The 15,535-nt window shown below is 58.6% G+C and overlaps 2 protein-coding genes across 2 annotated transcripts; one reads left to right on the top strand and one right to left on the bottom strand.

Annotated features, from left to right (window-relative positions):
* The first annotated feature begins 244 nt into the window (after positions 1–244).
* Positions 245–6,523, top strand: DUSP12 (dual specificity phosphatase 12). Its single transcript, XM_078883863.1, has 7 exons — positions 245–477; positions 1,360–1,473; positions 2,716–2,834; positions 3,858–3,984; positions 4,915–5,212; positions 5,660–5,796; positions 6,269–6,523. Exons 1-7 carry the CDS (start codon positions 449–451, stop codon positions 6,291–6,293), a joined length of 849 nt encoding a protein of 282 aa, XP_078739989.1. The 5' UTR covers positions 245–448; the 3' UTR covers positions 6,294–6,523.
* Positions 6,524–8,988: 2,465 nt separating this feature from the next.
* On the bottom strand, positions 8,989–14,134 carry LOC144953309 (lysozyme g-like). Its single transcript, XM_078883879.1, has 5 exons — positions 14,047–14,134; positions 11,872–11,967; positions 11,417–11,613; positions 10,160–10,298; positions 8,989–9,355 (listed from the first exon to the last, which is right to left on the bottom strand). Exons 1-5 carry the CDS (start codon positions 14,084–14,086, stop codon positions 9,219–9,221), a joined length of 609 nt encoding a protein of 202 aa, XP_078740005.1. The 5' UTR covers positions 14,087–14,134; the 3' UTR covers positions 8,989–9,218.
* Between the last annotated feature and the right edge of the window lie 1,401 nt (positions 14,135–15,535).

The raw sequence follows: 15,535 nt of genomic DNA, 5'->3' as shown, positions 1-15,535 counted from the left end.
TGCCCTTGGTGGAGGTGGTGGTGGTGGTGGAGGCAGCAGTGAACACGGTGGTGGTGGCGGTGGTGGCATTGGAGGTGGTGTTGGCGGTGAAGATGGTGGACGTGGTGAAGATGGTGGTGGCAGTGGAGGTGGTGCAGGTGGTGGAGGCAGCAGTGAAGAAGGCGGTGGTGGTGGTGGTGGAGGTGGTGGTGGCGTTGGAGGTGGTGGAGGTGGTGGTGGTGGCGTTGGAGGTGGTGTTGGCGGTGAAGATGGTGGTGGTGGTGGAGGTGGTGTTGACGGTGGAGGTGGTGGAGGCAGTGAAGACGGTGGAGGTGGTGGAGGCGGTGACATCAGCCCAAGTGCCTCACGGCGTCAGCATCCGCTGGTGAGGTTCTGCGCCACTGAAGACAGCGCCGACTGGGACCTGCTGCCCGCGCTCGACCCCTGCCTCCACTTCGTCCGCGCCGGCATGCACGCCGGGGCCGTGCTCGTGCACTGGTGAGCGCCGGCGGGCTCGGCGTGCACCTAGCCTGGCACAGTGGGGGGGGGGGGGGGGATGCGGTCACAGATGGTGGTGCATCTACCTCTCATCTCAGTCAGCCAACACATGGCACCTGCTGGGTCTGTCCCGTGACCTCCTCCTGCACCTAGCCTGGCACTGCCCAGTAGCCTCAAGGTGCAGCTAGCCTGGCACTGCCACCAGTAGCCTCAAGGTGCACCTAGCCTGGCACTGCCCAGTAGCCTCAAGGTGAACCCAGCCTGGCACTGCCCCAGTAGCCTCAAGATGCACCTAGCCTGGCACGGTGGGGGGGGCGGTCACAGGTGGTGGTGCATCTACCGCTCATCTCAGTCAGTCAACCCATGGCACCTGCTGGGTCTGTCCCGTGACCTCCTCCTCCTGCACCTAGCCTGGCACAGCAGTCAACCCGTGGCACCTGCTGGGTCTGTCCCGTGACCTGCACCTAGCCTGGCACAGCAGTCAACCCACCGCACCTGCTGGGTCTGTCACGTGACCTCCTCCTGTCAGCAGCGAGCCTCCGACACTTCACGTGGTGGCCTCAAAGTGCACCTAGCCTGGCACAGGCGCCGTGGTGACGTCACCGTCAGTCAGTGGGGAATGGCGGTTGTATTGGTATGGGTCATGGTGATGATGGCGATGATCGTGGTGACGGCAGTGATGATGGTTGTGATGGTGGTGATGGTGGTGGTGGTGATGGTGGTGGTGATGCTGGTGATGGTGGTGATGTTGGTGATGTTGATGATGGCGGTGCTGGTAGTGATGGTGGTCATGGTGGTAATGGTGATGGTGGTGATGTTGATGGTGGTGATGTTGCTGATGTTGATGTTGTTGACGATGTTAATGTTGGTGATGTCCTGCAGCCATGCCGGAGTGAGCCGGAGTGCCGCCGTGGTGACGGCCTTCCTCATGGCGGATCTCCGTCTGTCCTTCGACGAGGCCTACACTCGCCTACGCAGCCTCAAGCCCAGCGTCAGGTGACAGACGCACCGCACGGCCACTCCAGTGTCCAGTGCCCAGTGCCTAGTCCACTCCAGTGCCTAGTCCAGTCCAGTGTCCACTCCAGTATCCACTCCACTCCAGTGTCCACTCCAGTGCCTAGTCCAGTCCAGTGTCCACTCCAGTGTCCACTCCAGTGTCCACTCCACTCCAGTGTCCACTCCAGTGCCCAGTGCCTAGTCCACTCCAGTGTCCACTCCAGTCCAGTGCCTAGTCCAGTCCAGTGTCCACTCCAGTCAGTTTAACACATAGGCTTTCGCGACCAATATTGTTCATAATCAACGATTTTTGGGTTTAGATCGCGTTATTTATAAATGTGTCGTAACCCTCCACCACCCGACACGGCCAATCAGTAAAAAAGTGTCACGTTGACAAAAGACAAATAGTTCACTGCTTTAGCCCACCGGTGTGTTGAAGCGTGAAACCACAACATTTACAATTTGAGTACGACGTTTCGCTGGTAATTGCATCCAGCATCATCGGGCAATTCGCCCGATGATGCTGGACACTCCAGTGTCCACTCCACTCCAGTGCCCAGTGCCTAGTCCAGTCCAGTGTCCACTCCAGTGTCCACTCCACTCCAGTGTCCACTCCAGTGCCCAGTGCCTAGTCCAGTCCAGTGTCCAGTCCAGTGCCCAGTGCCTAGTCCAGTCCAGTGTCCACTCCAGTCCAGTGCCCAGTGCCTAGTCCACTCCAGTGTCCACTCCACTCCAGTGCCCAGTGCCTAGTCCAGTGTCCACTCCAGTCCAGTGCCCAGTGCCTAGTCCACTCCAGTGTCCACTCCACTCCAGTGTCCACTTCACTCCAGTGCCCAGTGCCTAGTCCACTCCAGTGTCCACTCCACTCCAGTGTCCACTTCACTCCAGTGCCCAGTGCCTAGTCCACTCCAGTGTCCACTCCACTCCAGTGTCCACTCCAGTCCAGTCCACTCCAGTGTCCACTCCACTCCAGTGTCCACTCCACTCCAGTGTCCACTCCACTCCAGTGTCCACTCCACTCCACTCCAGTGTCCACTCCAGTGCCCAGTGCCTAGTCCAGTCCAGTGCCCAGTGCCTAGTCCACTCCAGTGTCCACTCCACTCCAGTGTCCACTCCACTCCAGTGTCCACTCCACTCCAGTGTCCACTCCAGTGCCCACTCCAATCCACTCCAGTCCAGTACCCACTCCACTCCAGGCTCTGGCTGTAGTCAGCCTGTGGTCTCCCTCTCCGCCGTGCGCAGCGTCAACGCGGGTTTCCAGCGGCAGCTGCGGCTCTACGGGGACGCGGGCTGCAGCCTGCAGGGCGACAGCGCCGCACGGCGCCGCTACGAGCTCCAGCGGGTCACTCGCGACGCCACGGGTGAGAGAGACTCAGAGACACACAGAGACTCACTCACTCAGAGACTCACTCACTCAGAGACTCACTCACACAGAGACTCACTCACACAGAGACTCACTCAGAAACTCACTCAGAGACTCACTCACACAGAGACACAGAGACACACAGAGACTCACTCAGAGACTCGCTCACATAGAGACACAGAGACACAGAGACACACAGAGACACAGAGACACACAGAGACTCACTCACACAGAGTTCATAGCGCCGCACGGCGCCGCTACGAGCTCCAGCGGGTCACTCGCGACGCCACGGGTGAGAGAGACTCAGAGACACACAGAGACTCACGGCACAGAGACACACTCACATAGAGACTCACCACACAGAGACTCACTCACACAGAGACTCACCACGCAAAAAGACACAGAGACTCACTCATGCAGAGTGAACGTGAGTGAGCGAGCGAGCGTGAGTGATTGACTGAGTGACTGAGTGAGTGACTGACTGAGTGACTGAGTGAGCGAGTGACTGAGCGAGTGACTGACTGAGTGACTGACTGAGTGACTGACTGAGCGAGTGACTGACTGAGTAACTGACTGAGTAACTGACTGAGTGAGTGACTGAGCGAGTAACTGGCTGAGTGACTGAGTGAGCGACTGAGCGACTGACTGAGTGACTGACTGAGTGAGTGACTGACTGAGCGACTGACTGAGCGAGTGACTGACTGAGTGACTGAGTAACTGACTGAGTGACTGACTGAGCGACTGACTGAGCGAGTGACTGACTGAGTGACTGAGTGACTGAGTAACTGACTGAGTGAGTGACTGACTGAGTAACTGACTGAGTGACTGACTGACTAAGTGACTGAGTAACTGAGTGACTGAGCGAGTGACTAACTGACTAACTGACTGACTGAGCGACTGACTGAGCGAGTGACTAACTTACTAACTGACTGACTGAGCGACTGACTGAGCGAGTGACTAACTGACTAACTGACTGACTGAGCGACTGACTGAGCGAGTGATCGATGTGTCTGCGTCCCAGGCCTGGTCCTTCCCCCGGCGGTCTTCGTCGATGACCCTCAACTCGCCGGCGCTGCTGCTGCTGCCGGCACCGACACGGACGGCACCGCCGCCGCCGCTGCTGTGCTCTACCGGTGCCGCCGGTGCCGGTGAGCCGCTTCCGTCTCCCCGTCACCAGCGGCGGTGTTCACCACACAGCAGAGGTCGCAAACGGGTTTTGATTCCTTACCCGTACCCGTACCCGGCCACACCAGGGTCGCAAACGGCTACCCGTACCCGGCCGTACCCGTACCCGGCCGGGTATCGGGTATCGGGTACCCGATTGCGACCTCTGGGATGAAGCCACGTTGCAGGCGCGGGTGGGTTGATTCTAGGAACTTGAATTGTGAGAAGAGACAAGACGTTGGGAAATGAGTGACAATCACGGTGACTCACCAGTGACTCACGGCCTACCCGTACCCGGTCGCACCAGGGTCGCAAACGGGTACCCGTACCCGGCCGGGTATCGGGTAGGGTACGGGTATCGGGTACCCGGTTGCGACCTCTGCCACACAGACAAAGGTCCCCCGTGTAGCCTCTAGCAGGGCGTAGGGGCAAGTGCTGTTAGCGGCGAGTAGCAGCAGCAGCGCCTATGGAGGTAGACACAGACAAAGGTCTCCCGTGTAGCCTCTAGCAGGCTGTTGGGGCAAGTGCTGCTTGTAGAGAGTAAGCCAACACCCATGTAAGTTACACACTCGCCCACGTACAGACACACACAAGTACAGACACACAGACACAGACAAACACACAGACAGACACACACAGACAGACACACAGACAGACACACACACACACGTACAGACACACACACACAAACACACGTACAGACACACACACACAGACAAACACACAGACAGACACACACAGACAGACAAACACACAGACAGACACACACAGACAGACAAACACACACACAGACAGACACAAACACACGTACAGACACACACACGTACACACACACACGTACACACGTACACACACCCACGTACACACATACAGACAGACACACACAGACTCACAAATCTCCCTCCCCTCCCCAGGCGCTGCCTGTTCCGTGGCTCCAGCGTTCTGGCTCACGAGCCAGGCGACTCCTCCTTCTCCTCCTCATCCTCCACCTTCCCCACCGGTCCCACCGGTCCCAGTGGCCTCACCGGTCCCACCGGTCCCAGCGGCCTCACCGGTCCCAGCGGTCCCAGCGGCCGCACCGGTCCCAGCGATCCCAGCGGCCTCACCGGTCCCAGCGGTCCCAGCGGCCGCGTGCCCGGGGCCTGCACGTCGCTCTTCGTGGAGCCGATCCGCTGGATGGAGGCGGCTCTCGTGGGCGTCTTGGAAGCGCCGGTAGATGGCTGTTGTGTGGGGATTACGGTCACTCGTGTGTGTGTGTTCGTGTGTGTACGTGTGTGTACGTGTGTGTACGTGTGTGTACGTGTGTGTGTGTGTGGGTAAGTGTGGGTGTGTAAGTGTGTGTGTACGTGTGTGTGTACGTGTGTACGTGTGTGTGTACGTACGTGTGGGTAAGTGTGTGTCTGTGTGCGTGTGTCTGTGTGTGTGTGTACGTGTGTGCGTGTATGTGTGTGTGCGTGGGTGTAAGTGTGTGTGTGTACGTGTGTGTGTGTACATGTGTGTGTACATGTGTGCGTGTGTGTGCGTGTGTGTGCGTCGTTATCGATGCATCAATAATACATCGATCAATAATTATTTATTTATCCGCTCCTCCACCCGCCTCCCCCACTACCGCCACCGCCGCCACCACCACCGCCACCACCACCACCACCACCACCTCAGCTGCAGTGCCCCAAGTGTGTGTGCAAGGTGGGCGCCTTCAGCTGGAGAGGGGAGCGCTGCTCCTGTGGACAGTGGGTGACGCCCTCGTTCCAGATCCACCGCTCACGCGTCGACGAGGTGTCTGTGGCTCCGCTGTGGTGAGGCTCACCGCTACTCACCACTACTCACTCACCACTACTCACTCACCGCTACTCACCACTACTCACCACCGCTCACTCACCGCTACTCACCACTACTCACTCACCACTCTCACTCACCACTACTCACTCACCGCTACTCACCGCTACTCACCACTACTCACCACCGCTCACTCACCGCTACTCACCACTACTCACTCACCACTCTCACTCACCACTACTCACTCACCGCTACTCACCGCTACTCACCACTACTCACCACCGCTCACTCACCACTACTCACTCACCGCTACTCACTCACCGCTACTCACTCACCACTACTCACCACTACTCACCGCTACTGATGTTGTTATGGTTGTGGATATTGTTGATGTTGTTGTTGATGTTATGGTTGTGGATGTTGTTGATGTTGTTGTTGATGTTGTTGTTGATGTTATGGTTGTGGATGTTGTTGATGTTGTTGTCCATGCAGTCCCAAAGCGGTTCGCGATATCTAACGGAGAGAGACGAGGCGGTGACACCCACATGAGGAAGGGGACGGTGGGAGACCTGGTCACCCACTCACCCACTCACTCACTCACCCACTCACCCTCTCACTCACTCACCCACTCACTCACCCACTCACCCACTCACTCACCCACTCACCCACTCACCCACTCACTCACTCACTCACCCACTCACTCACTCACTCACCCACCCACTCACTCACCCACTCACCCACCCACTCACTCACCCACTCACCCACTCACTCACCCACTCACCCACTCACTCACCCACTCACCCACTCACCCACCCACTCACTCACCCACCCACTCACCCACTCACTCACCCACTCACTCACCCACTCACCCACCCACTCACCCACTCACTCACTCACCCACTCACCCACTCACTCACCCACTCACCCACTCACCCACCCACTCACTCACCCACTCACTCACCCAGTCACCCACTTACTCACCCACCCACTTACCCACCCACTCACCCACCCACTCACCCACCCACTCACTCACACCACCCACCCACCCACCCACTCACTCACCCGTTCACTAATTCACTCACCCACTCACTCACCCACTCACCCACCCACTTACTCACCCACCCACTTACTCACCCACTCACCCACTCACCCACCCACCCACTCACCCACCCACTCACCCACCCACTCACCCACTCACTCACTCACTCACTCACTCACTCACTCACCCACTCACTCACTCACTCACTCACCCACCCACCCACTCACCCACCCACCCACTCACCCACCCACTCACCCACCCACCCACTCACCCACTCACTCACCCGTTCACTAATTCACTCACCCACCCACCCACTCACCCTCCTCACTCGCTCACTCACCGACTCACTCACTCGTAAGTGTGGGGCGTTGGTAAGTCGAGCACTGCCTGTGTACGTGATTTTGTTTTTTTTTATGATTAAAACGAGATTTACTACCCGGCTTCGCCTGACACTTGGATTCTTGTCTTTGATTAACATACAGCCTACACGGAGGGTGGGGGGGATGACGTCAGCAGCCACACTGTGTGACGCTGCATTGTGGACAGTCTGGAAGCTACCCACGTGCCAAATTTCAAGTTTGTTGCATGTTGGGAAGTACGCTCAACATTTCGAACAGAAACATATTCACAAATATCCACCCCCCACCACCACCCCACTCCTCCACCCCCTACCACCACTCCCACCACCCCCACCACCACCCAAATCCCACCACACCACCACCCCACCCCCACCACCACCACCCCCACCCCCACCACACCCACCACCACCCCCACCACACCACCACCACCCCCACCACACCACCACCACCCCACCCCCCCACACCCCACCACCACCCCACCCCCCCACACCCCACCACCACCCCACCCCCCCACACCCCACCACCCCACACCTGCTGCTGTATATTTGGAGTCTGCGTCTCTCATCATCATGGTGGCTGGGAGATGTTAACTTCCTCGCCTGGTGTGCAGGAGGTCGTGGGTTCCATCTCAATCCTGACAATGCCTGCTGCTGTATATTTGTAGTTTGTGTCTCTCATCATCATCACTTTGATAACTGAAGGTGCAACTGTATAAGTAGCTCAGTTGTGGCGTGTGTCTCGACGGGCGCGGTTTTAGCGCAAGAAAGCAAAGCGGTCAAAAAAAATCTGAGAAAAAAATATCATCGACACCACAAACCCTTCCCACACGCAAGCAGACACGAAGAGTGGTGGTGCTGGTGTGGGGAGAGGAGCCCCCTCCTGATTGATTTATTATTCGATAGCAACGATACAGAGGCACCCGAGGTTGTTACGACTACGCATGCGTCACGGGGGGGGGGGAGCGATGGTTACACGCAAAGCGGCAGGAGATGGATCTGCTGATTCCCGTCCATCGGGCCCACGCTGCATCCTATTCCAGCTGAAGTGGCAGAGGGTGGGGAGGTCCGTCTTAGGGTCTCGACTGCTTCGGCAGATGAGGATGTTATTGGTGGGGAACACGTGTGTGTGTGTGTCTATGTGTGTGTCTGTGTGTGTGTCTGTGTGTGTCTGTGTGTGTGTCTGTGTGTCTCAGTCAGTCGACCCGTGGCACCTGCTGGGTCTGTCCCGTGACCTGCACCTAGCCTGGCACAGTATGTGGCACAGGTGGTGCATCAGCCGGTCATCTCAGTCAGTCGACCCGTGGCACCTGCTGGGTCTGCCCCGTGACCTGCCAGCGGGCGTTCGACACTTCACGTGGTAGCCTCAAGGTGCACATGGCCTGGCACAAGCGTCGTGGTGACGTCACCGCCACTTAGTGGCGAATGGCGGTTGTTTTTGTTGTGTGTGTGTGTCTGTGTGTGTGTCTGTGTGTGCAAGGGTTGGGGAGCGGTAGTGTAGCGGTTAGCGCTACGCTGCGCTACGAACCCGGCGACCCGGGTTCGATTCCCGCTCACGGCAAACACCACCAGTGACGATTATCTGAACCGGTCATGGCCCTCCCCTAGGTCGACTCAGCCTCAAACGAGTACCCGGTGCGGTGTGTAAACATCGCCACTGGGGAGACAAAGGCGGCCGGGCGTGGTGCTGGCCACCCACCCCCTCGTGTGCCGTGCCGGTCTTCATAGGTGCTACTCGCTAACAGCACTTGCCCCTACAGCCTGTTAAGGCTACACGGGGGGGGGGGTATCTTTGTCTTTGTTGGCAGGATGGGCTAAGCAAAATGGAGGTTGGGACTCGGGCCTAGTGGTGGAGGCTGCGTTGGGTGGGTCACGTGTCCACGACGAGAATGGGGGTTGTTAAGCAACTTGTGTAAGATAGCAACTGGAGCGAGGTGGTGGCGGGTGTGATTGCTGGGGAACACACGTCGCTCCCTCTGCGTGCGTGCGCGGTTCTTCGGAGCGATCACGGGATGGGGCGGCAGGACGGGGGGGCGGTCTTCTTCTTTCTAGAAGTGTCCGTTGGAGCGGAGCCACTTGGCCCTGGCGACCACGTCGTTGGCGTAGTCGTTGCCCGTCGTGCCGATGTCCATGTTGGGGTACGACTGCACGTTGCCGGGCCCCGCGTTGTAGGCCGAGATGCCCCCTGCGTTCGGACACAACGTAGGCCACGCTTAGACAACAATCTCCCCCCCCAACTGCCCTCCCGCCCGCCCGCCATTCAAGCCTTGGCGGAGTGTTGGGGCGAGCGGCGTTCACGAGCTGAGCGCCTAGGAAGCAGAGGTCGCAAACGGGTTTTGATTCCTTACCCGTACCCGGCCGCACCAGGGTCGCAAATGGGTACCCGTACCCGTACCCAGCCGGGTACGGGTACCCGTTCCCTACCCGTACCCTACCTGAAATGAGTGACAAACGGTTACTCACCAGTGACTCACGGTCTACCCGTACCCGGCCGCACCAGGGTCGCAAACGGCTACCCGTACCCGGCCGGGTACGGGTAGCCGGGTATCGGGTAGGGTACGGGTATCGGGTACCCGGTTGCGACCTCTGCTAGGAAGGTCCGGCGGAGCTCACACGAGGGAGGTGGGCGGCCTTTGCTCGTGGGGAGCAGTCGTAGTGGAGTAGAGGTTAGCGCTGCGCTGCGCTGTGAACCCGGCAAACCGACTTCCATTCCCGCTCACGGCCACCAACACCAATGGACCAGTTCTGGGCCTCCCCTAGGTCAAATCGGCCTCAAATGAGTAGCTGGTGTAGCGGCGTGTAGTAGTGAACATCGCCACTGGGGAGACAAAGGCGGCCGGGCGTGGTGCTGGCCACCAACCCACCGACCCCCTCGTGTGCCGTGCCGGCCTTCATAGGTGCTCACGAACGGCACTTGCCCCTACAGTCTGTTAAGGCTACACGGGGGATCTTTGTCTTTTTGCTGCAGCTGCTGCTGCTATACGAGTACCTTTCATCTGCTGGTCTTGCGTCCAGCTGGGGAACTTCTTCTTGATGGAGTTGATCATGTCGATGAGGATGCCCGTCGCCTGCTTTATGTGCTCCACGCTGTCCCATGCGCCTACAGGGGTGTGGTAGCGCTTGTCCACCTAGACCCACGCACAAACAGAGACGACAATAATCCCCCACGGAGCCTGTAACAGACTGTTGGGGCAAGTGCTGTTCATGAGCAGCAGCAGCAGCTATGAAGGCGACCGGCACTGAGGTTAACACAGAGGGGGTGGGTGGCCAGCACCACGCCTGGCCGCCTTTATCTCCAGGTACGTAGTTGAGGCCGAGTGAACCTAGGGGAGGCCCACGACCAGTTCAGATATTTGTCTGAATATCTGAACCACAGGGCTCCCTCCTTCATCGGCAGCTCTCTCCTTATCACCCACAGCTCTTCAACATTCACAGCTCTCTCATCTTCACAAAGCTCCTTCATCCACAGCTCCCTCCTTCATCCACAGCTCCCTCCTTCACACACAGCTCTCTCCATCACACACAGCTCCCTCCTTCATCCACAGCTCTCTCCGTCATCCACAGCTCTCTCCTTCACACACAGCTCTCTCCATCACACACAGCTCCCTCCTTCATCCACAGCTCCCTCCTTCATCCACAGCTCCCTCCTTCATCCACAGCTCCCTCCTTCATCCACAGCTCCCTCCTTCATCCACAGCTCCCTCCTTCATCCACAGCTCTCTCCGTCATCCACAGCTCTCTCCTTCACACACAGCTCTCTCCATCACACACAGCTCCCTCCTTCATCCACAGCTCCCTCCTTCATCCACAGCTCCCTCCTTCATCCACAGCTCTCTCCTTCACACACAGCTCTCTCCATCACACACAGCTCCCTCCTTCATCCACAGCTCTCTCCATCCACAGCTCCCTCCCTCCTCCTGCATCCACAGCTCCCTCCTTCATCCACAGCTCTCTCCATCCACAGCTCCCTCCCTCCTCCTGCATCCACAGCTCCCTCCTTCATCCACAGCTCTCTCCATCCACAGCTCCCTCCTTCATCCACAGCTCTCTCCATCACACACAGCTCTCTCCATCACACACAGCTCCCTCCTTCACACACAGCTCTCTCCATCACACACAGCTCCCTCCTTCACACACAGCTCTCTCCATCACACACAGCTCTCTCCTTCACACACAGCTCTCTCCATCACACACAGCTCCCTCCTTCACACACAGCTCCCTCCCTCCTCCTGCATCCGCAGCTTGCCTGCATGAGCCCGAATCCGTTGCCGCCGTCGCCCCAGCCGTTGACGAGGACGTTGCCGGCCCGCGTCTCGCGCGACATGATGGCGGCGATGACGGCCGCGTCGACGCACTTGGCGTTGCCCCCGTCCACGATGCGGCTCTTGTAGTTCTTGAGACGGTTCAGGTCGGTGTTCACGAGCCTCTCGGACGCAGCCACCCCTGGCGGTGGTGGTGGTGGGGGGGGGGAGGGGAGGAGGGCAGAGGTCGCAAACGGGTTTTGATTCCTTACCCGGACCCGTACCCGGCCGCACCAGGGTCGCAAACGGGTACCCGTACCCTACCTGTAACCGTACCCTACCCGATACCCAGCTACCCGTACCCGGCCGGGTGTCTGTGTGTGTCTGTGTGTGTCTGTGTGTGTGTGTCTGTGTGTGTGTCTGTGTGTGTGTGTCTGTGTGTGTGTGTTTGAGCTCTCACCGGTCACGCTCAGGTTGTCCTGGCTCGCCGTGGACGCTGAGGCGCCCGTGGTGTCGATGTTCATCACGTTGCCATAGCAACCAGACGCCCTCACACCTACGGGCATGCAGCATCGTCATCGTCATCACCATCGTCATCGTCATCACCATCGTCATCAGCATCGTCATCACCATCGTCATCGTCATCACCATCGTCATCGACATCGTCATCGAAATCGTCATCAGCATCGTCATCACCATCGTCATCGTCATCACCATCGTCATCGAAATCGTCATCGACATCGTCATCAACATCGTCATCAGCAACGTCATCACCATCGTCATCGACATCGTCATCGAAATCGTCATCGACATCGTCATCAACATCGTCATCAGCATCGTCATCAGCATCGTCATCAGCATCGTCATCGACATCACGTGGCTCTTACACTCAGACAGCGGCATGCATCTAGCCTGGCACAGCAGTCAACCCATGGCACCTGCTGGGTCTGTCCCGTGACCTCCTCCTCCTGCACCTAGCCTGGCACAGCAGTCAACCCATGGCACCTGCAGGGTCTGTCCCGTGACCTCCTCCTCCTGCACCTAGCCTGGCACAGCAGTCAACCCATGGCACCTGTAGGGTCTGTCCCGTGACCTCCTCCTGCACCTAGCCTGGTACAGCAGTCAACCCATGGCACCTGCTGGGTCTGTCCCGTGACCTCCTCCTCCTGCACCTAGCCTGGCACAGCAGTCAACCCATGGCACCTGCTGGGTCTGTCCCGTGACCTCTTCCTGCACCTAGCCTGGCACAGCAGTCAACCCACGGCACCTGCAGGGTCTGTCCCGTGACCTCCTCATGCACCTAGCCTGGCACAGCAGTCAACCCATGGCACTTGCAGGGTCTGTCCCGTGACCTCCTCCTGCACCTAGCCTGGCACAGCAGTCAACCCATGGCACCTGCAGGGTCTGTCCCGTGACCTCCTCCTGCACCTAGCCTGGCACAGCAGTCAACCCACGGCACCTGCAGGGTCTGTCCCGTGACCTCATGCACCTAGCCTGGCACAGCAGTCAACCCATGGCACTTGCAGGGTCTGTCCCGTGACCTCCTCCTGCACCTAGCCTGGCACAGCAGTCAACCCACGGCACCTGCAGAGTCTGTCCCGTGACCTCCTCCTCCTGCACCTAGCTTGGCACAGCAGTCAACCCATGGCACCTGCAGGGTCTGTCCCGTGACCTCCTCCTCCTGCACCTAGCCTGGCACAGCAGTCAACCCATGGCACCTGTAGGGTCTGTCCCGTGACCTCCTCCTGCACCTAGCCTGGTACAGCAGTCAACCCATGGCACCTGCTGGGTCTGTCCCGTGACCTCCTCCTCCTGCACCTAGCCTGGCACAGCAGTCAACCCATGGCACCTGCTGGGTCTGTCCCGTGACCTCTTCCTGCACCTAGCCTGGCACAGCAGTCAACCCACGGCACCTGCAGGGTCTGTCCCGTGACCTCCTCATGCACCTAGCCTGGCACAGCAGTCAACCCATGGCACCTGCAGGGTCTGTCCCGTGACCTCCTCCTGCACCTAGCCTGGCACAGCAGTCAACCCATGGCACCTGCAGGGTCTGTCCCGTGACCTCCTCCTGCACCTAGCCTGGCACAGCAGTCAACCCACGGCACCTGCAGGGTCTGTCCCGTGACCTCATGCACCTAGCCTGGCACAGCAGTCAACCCATGGCACTTGCAGGGTCTGTCCCGTGACCTCCTCCTGCACCTAGCCTGGCACAGCAGTCAACCCACGGCACCTGCAGAGTCTGTCCCGTGACCTCCTCCTCCTGCACCTAGCCTGGCACAGCAGTCAACCCATGGCACCTGCAGGGTCTGTCCACGTGACCTCCTCCTGCACCTAGCCTGGCACAGCAGTCAACCCATGGCACCTGCAGGGTCTGTCCCGTGACCTCCTCCTGCACCTAGCCTGGCACAGCAGTCAACCCATGGCACCTGCAGGGTCTGTCCCGTGACCTCCTCCTGCACCTAGCCTGGCACAGCAGTCAACCCATGGCACCTGCAGGGTCTGTCCCGTGACCTCCTCCTCCTGCACCTAGCCTGGCACAACAGTCACCCCATGGCACCTGCTGGGCCTGTCCCGTGACCTCGTGCACCTAGCCTGGCACAGGCATCTGCGGCGTGTGTGGAAGCCTCTCACTCACCTGAGCTCGCCAGCAACAGCAGAAGCACCGCTGACAACATGATTCACCTGGACCAAAGACAAAGATGTCCCGTGTAGCCTGCAACAGGTTGTGGGGACAAGTGGCTTGTTAGTAGATGCGAGTAGCAGCAGACACACTCACTCACCCACCCACCAACTAACTCACCCACTCACCAACTCACTCACACACTCACTCACCCACTCACGCACCCACCCACTCACCCACTCACTCACCGTCTCACTCACCCACTCACCCACCCACTCACCCACCCAATCACTCACCCACCCACTCACCCACTCACTCACCCACTCACCAACTCACCCACTCACTCACCCACTCACTCACTCACCCACTCACAAACTCACTCACCCACTCACCCACCCACTCACCCACTCACCCACTCAACCACCCACTCACTCACCCACTCACTCACCAACTCATACACTTACCCACTCACCAACTCATACACTCACCCACACACTCACTCACCCACTCACCAACTCACCCACTCATACACCCACTCACCCACTCACTCACCAACTCATACACTTACCCACTCACCAACTCATACACTCACCCACCCACTCACTAACCCACTCACCCACTCACTCACCCACTCACTCACCAACTCACGCACCAACTCACCCACTCATACACCCACGCACTCACCCACTCACTCACCCACTCACCAACTCACTCACCCACTCAACCACCCACTCACTCACCCACTCACTCACCAACTCATACATTTACCCACTCACCAACTCACTCACCCACTCACTCACCCACTCACCCACTCACCAACTCACTCACCCACTCAACCACCCACTCACTCACCCACTCACCCACTCACTCACCAACTCATACACTTACCCACTCACCAACTCATACACTCACCCACACACTCACTCACCCACTCACCAACTCACCCACTCACACACCCACTCACTCACCCACACACCCACCCACTCACCCACTCACTCACCCATCACCAACTCCACGACTACTACTACAACCTCATCCCGACAAGCAACACCAACACTGTGCATACTACTGACGATACCACTACTACCAAATACCACTAATACTACCACCACCACCACTACCAACTACCACCACCACTACCACCACTACCACCACCAGCACTACCACCACCACCACTACCACCACCTCTACCACCACTACCACCACCACCTCTACCACCACCACCTCTACCACCACAACTACCACCACCACTACCACCACCAGCACTACCACCACCACCACTACCACCACCTCTACCACCACTACCACCACCACCTCTACCACCACCACCTCTACCACCACAACTACCACCACCACTACCACCACCACCACTACCACCACTACCACCACCACTACCACCACCACCACCACCTCTATCACCACCTCCACCACCACTACCACCACCACCTCTACCACCACTACCACCACCACTACCACCACCACTACCACCACCACCACTACCACC

This window comes from Lampetra fluviatilis, chromosome 73, assembly GCF_964198595.1.
Source record: "Lampetra fluviatilis chromosome 73, kcLamFluv1.1, whole genome shotgun sequence".
Classification (NCBI taxonomy): domain Eukaryota; kingdom Metazoa; phylum Chordata; class Hyperoartia; order Petromyzontiformes; family Petromyzontidae; genus Lampetra; species Lampetra fluviatilis.
This window is presented reverse-complemented; position numbering and strand designations above follow the sequence as displayed.

Bases quoted from the DNA above. Each gene is read 5' to 3' on its own strand.
- DUSP12 (XM_078883863.1), top strand. From the start codon at position 449: ATGCACGCCGGGGCCGTGCTCGTGCACTG. The intron at 1,474-2,715 runs GTGACAGACGCA...CGCCGTGCGCAG, and splicing joins AGCCTCAAGCCCAGCGTCAG to CGTCAACGCGGGTTTCCAGC. The intron at 2,835-3,857 runs GTGAGAGAGACT...TCTGCGTCCCAG, and splicing joins GGTCACTCGCGACGCCACGG to GCCTGGTCCTTCCCCCGGCG.
- LOC144953309 (XM_078883879.1), bottom strand. From the start codon at position 14,086: ATGTTGTCAGCGGTGCTTCTGCTGTTGCTGGCGAGCTCAG. The intron at 11,968-14,046 runs GTGAGTGAGAGG...GCATGCCCGTAG, and splicing joins GCTGTTGCTGGCGAGCTCAG to GTGTGAGGGCGTCTGGTTGC. The intron at 10,299-11,416 runs GCAAGCTGCGGA...GCGTGGGTCTAG, and splicing joins ACGGATTCGGGCTCATGCAG to GTGGACAAGCGCTACCACAC.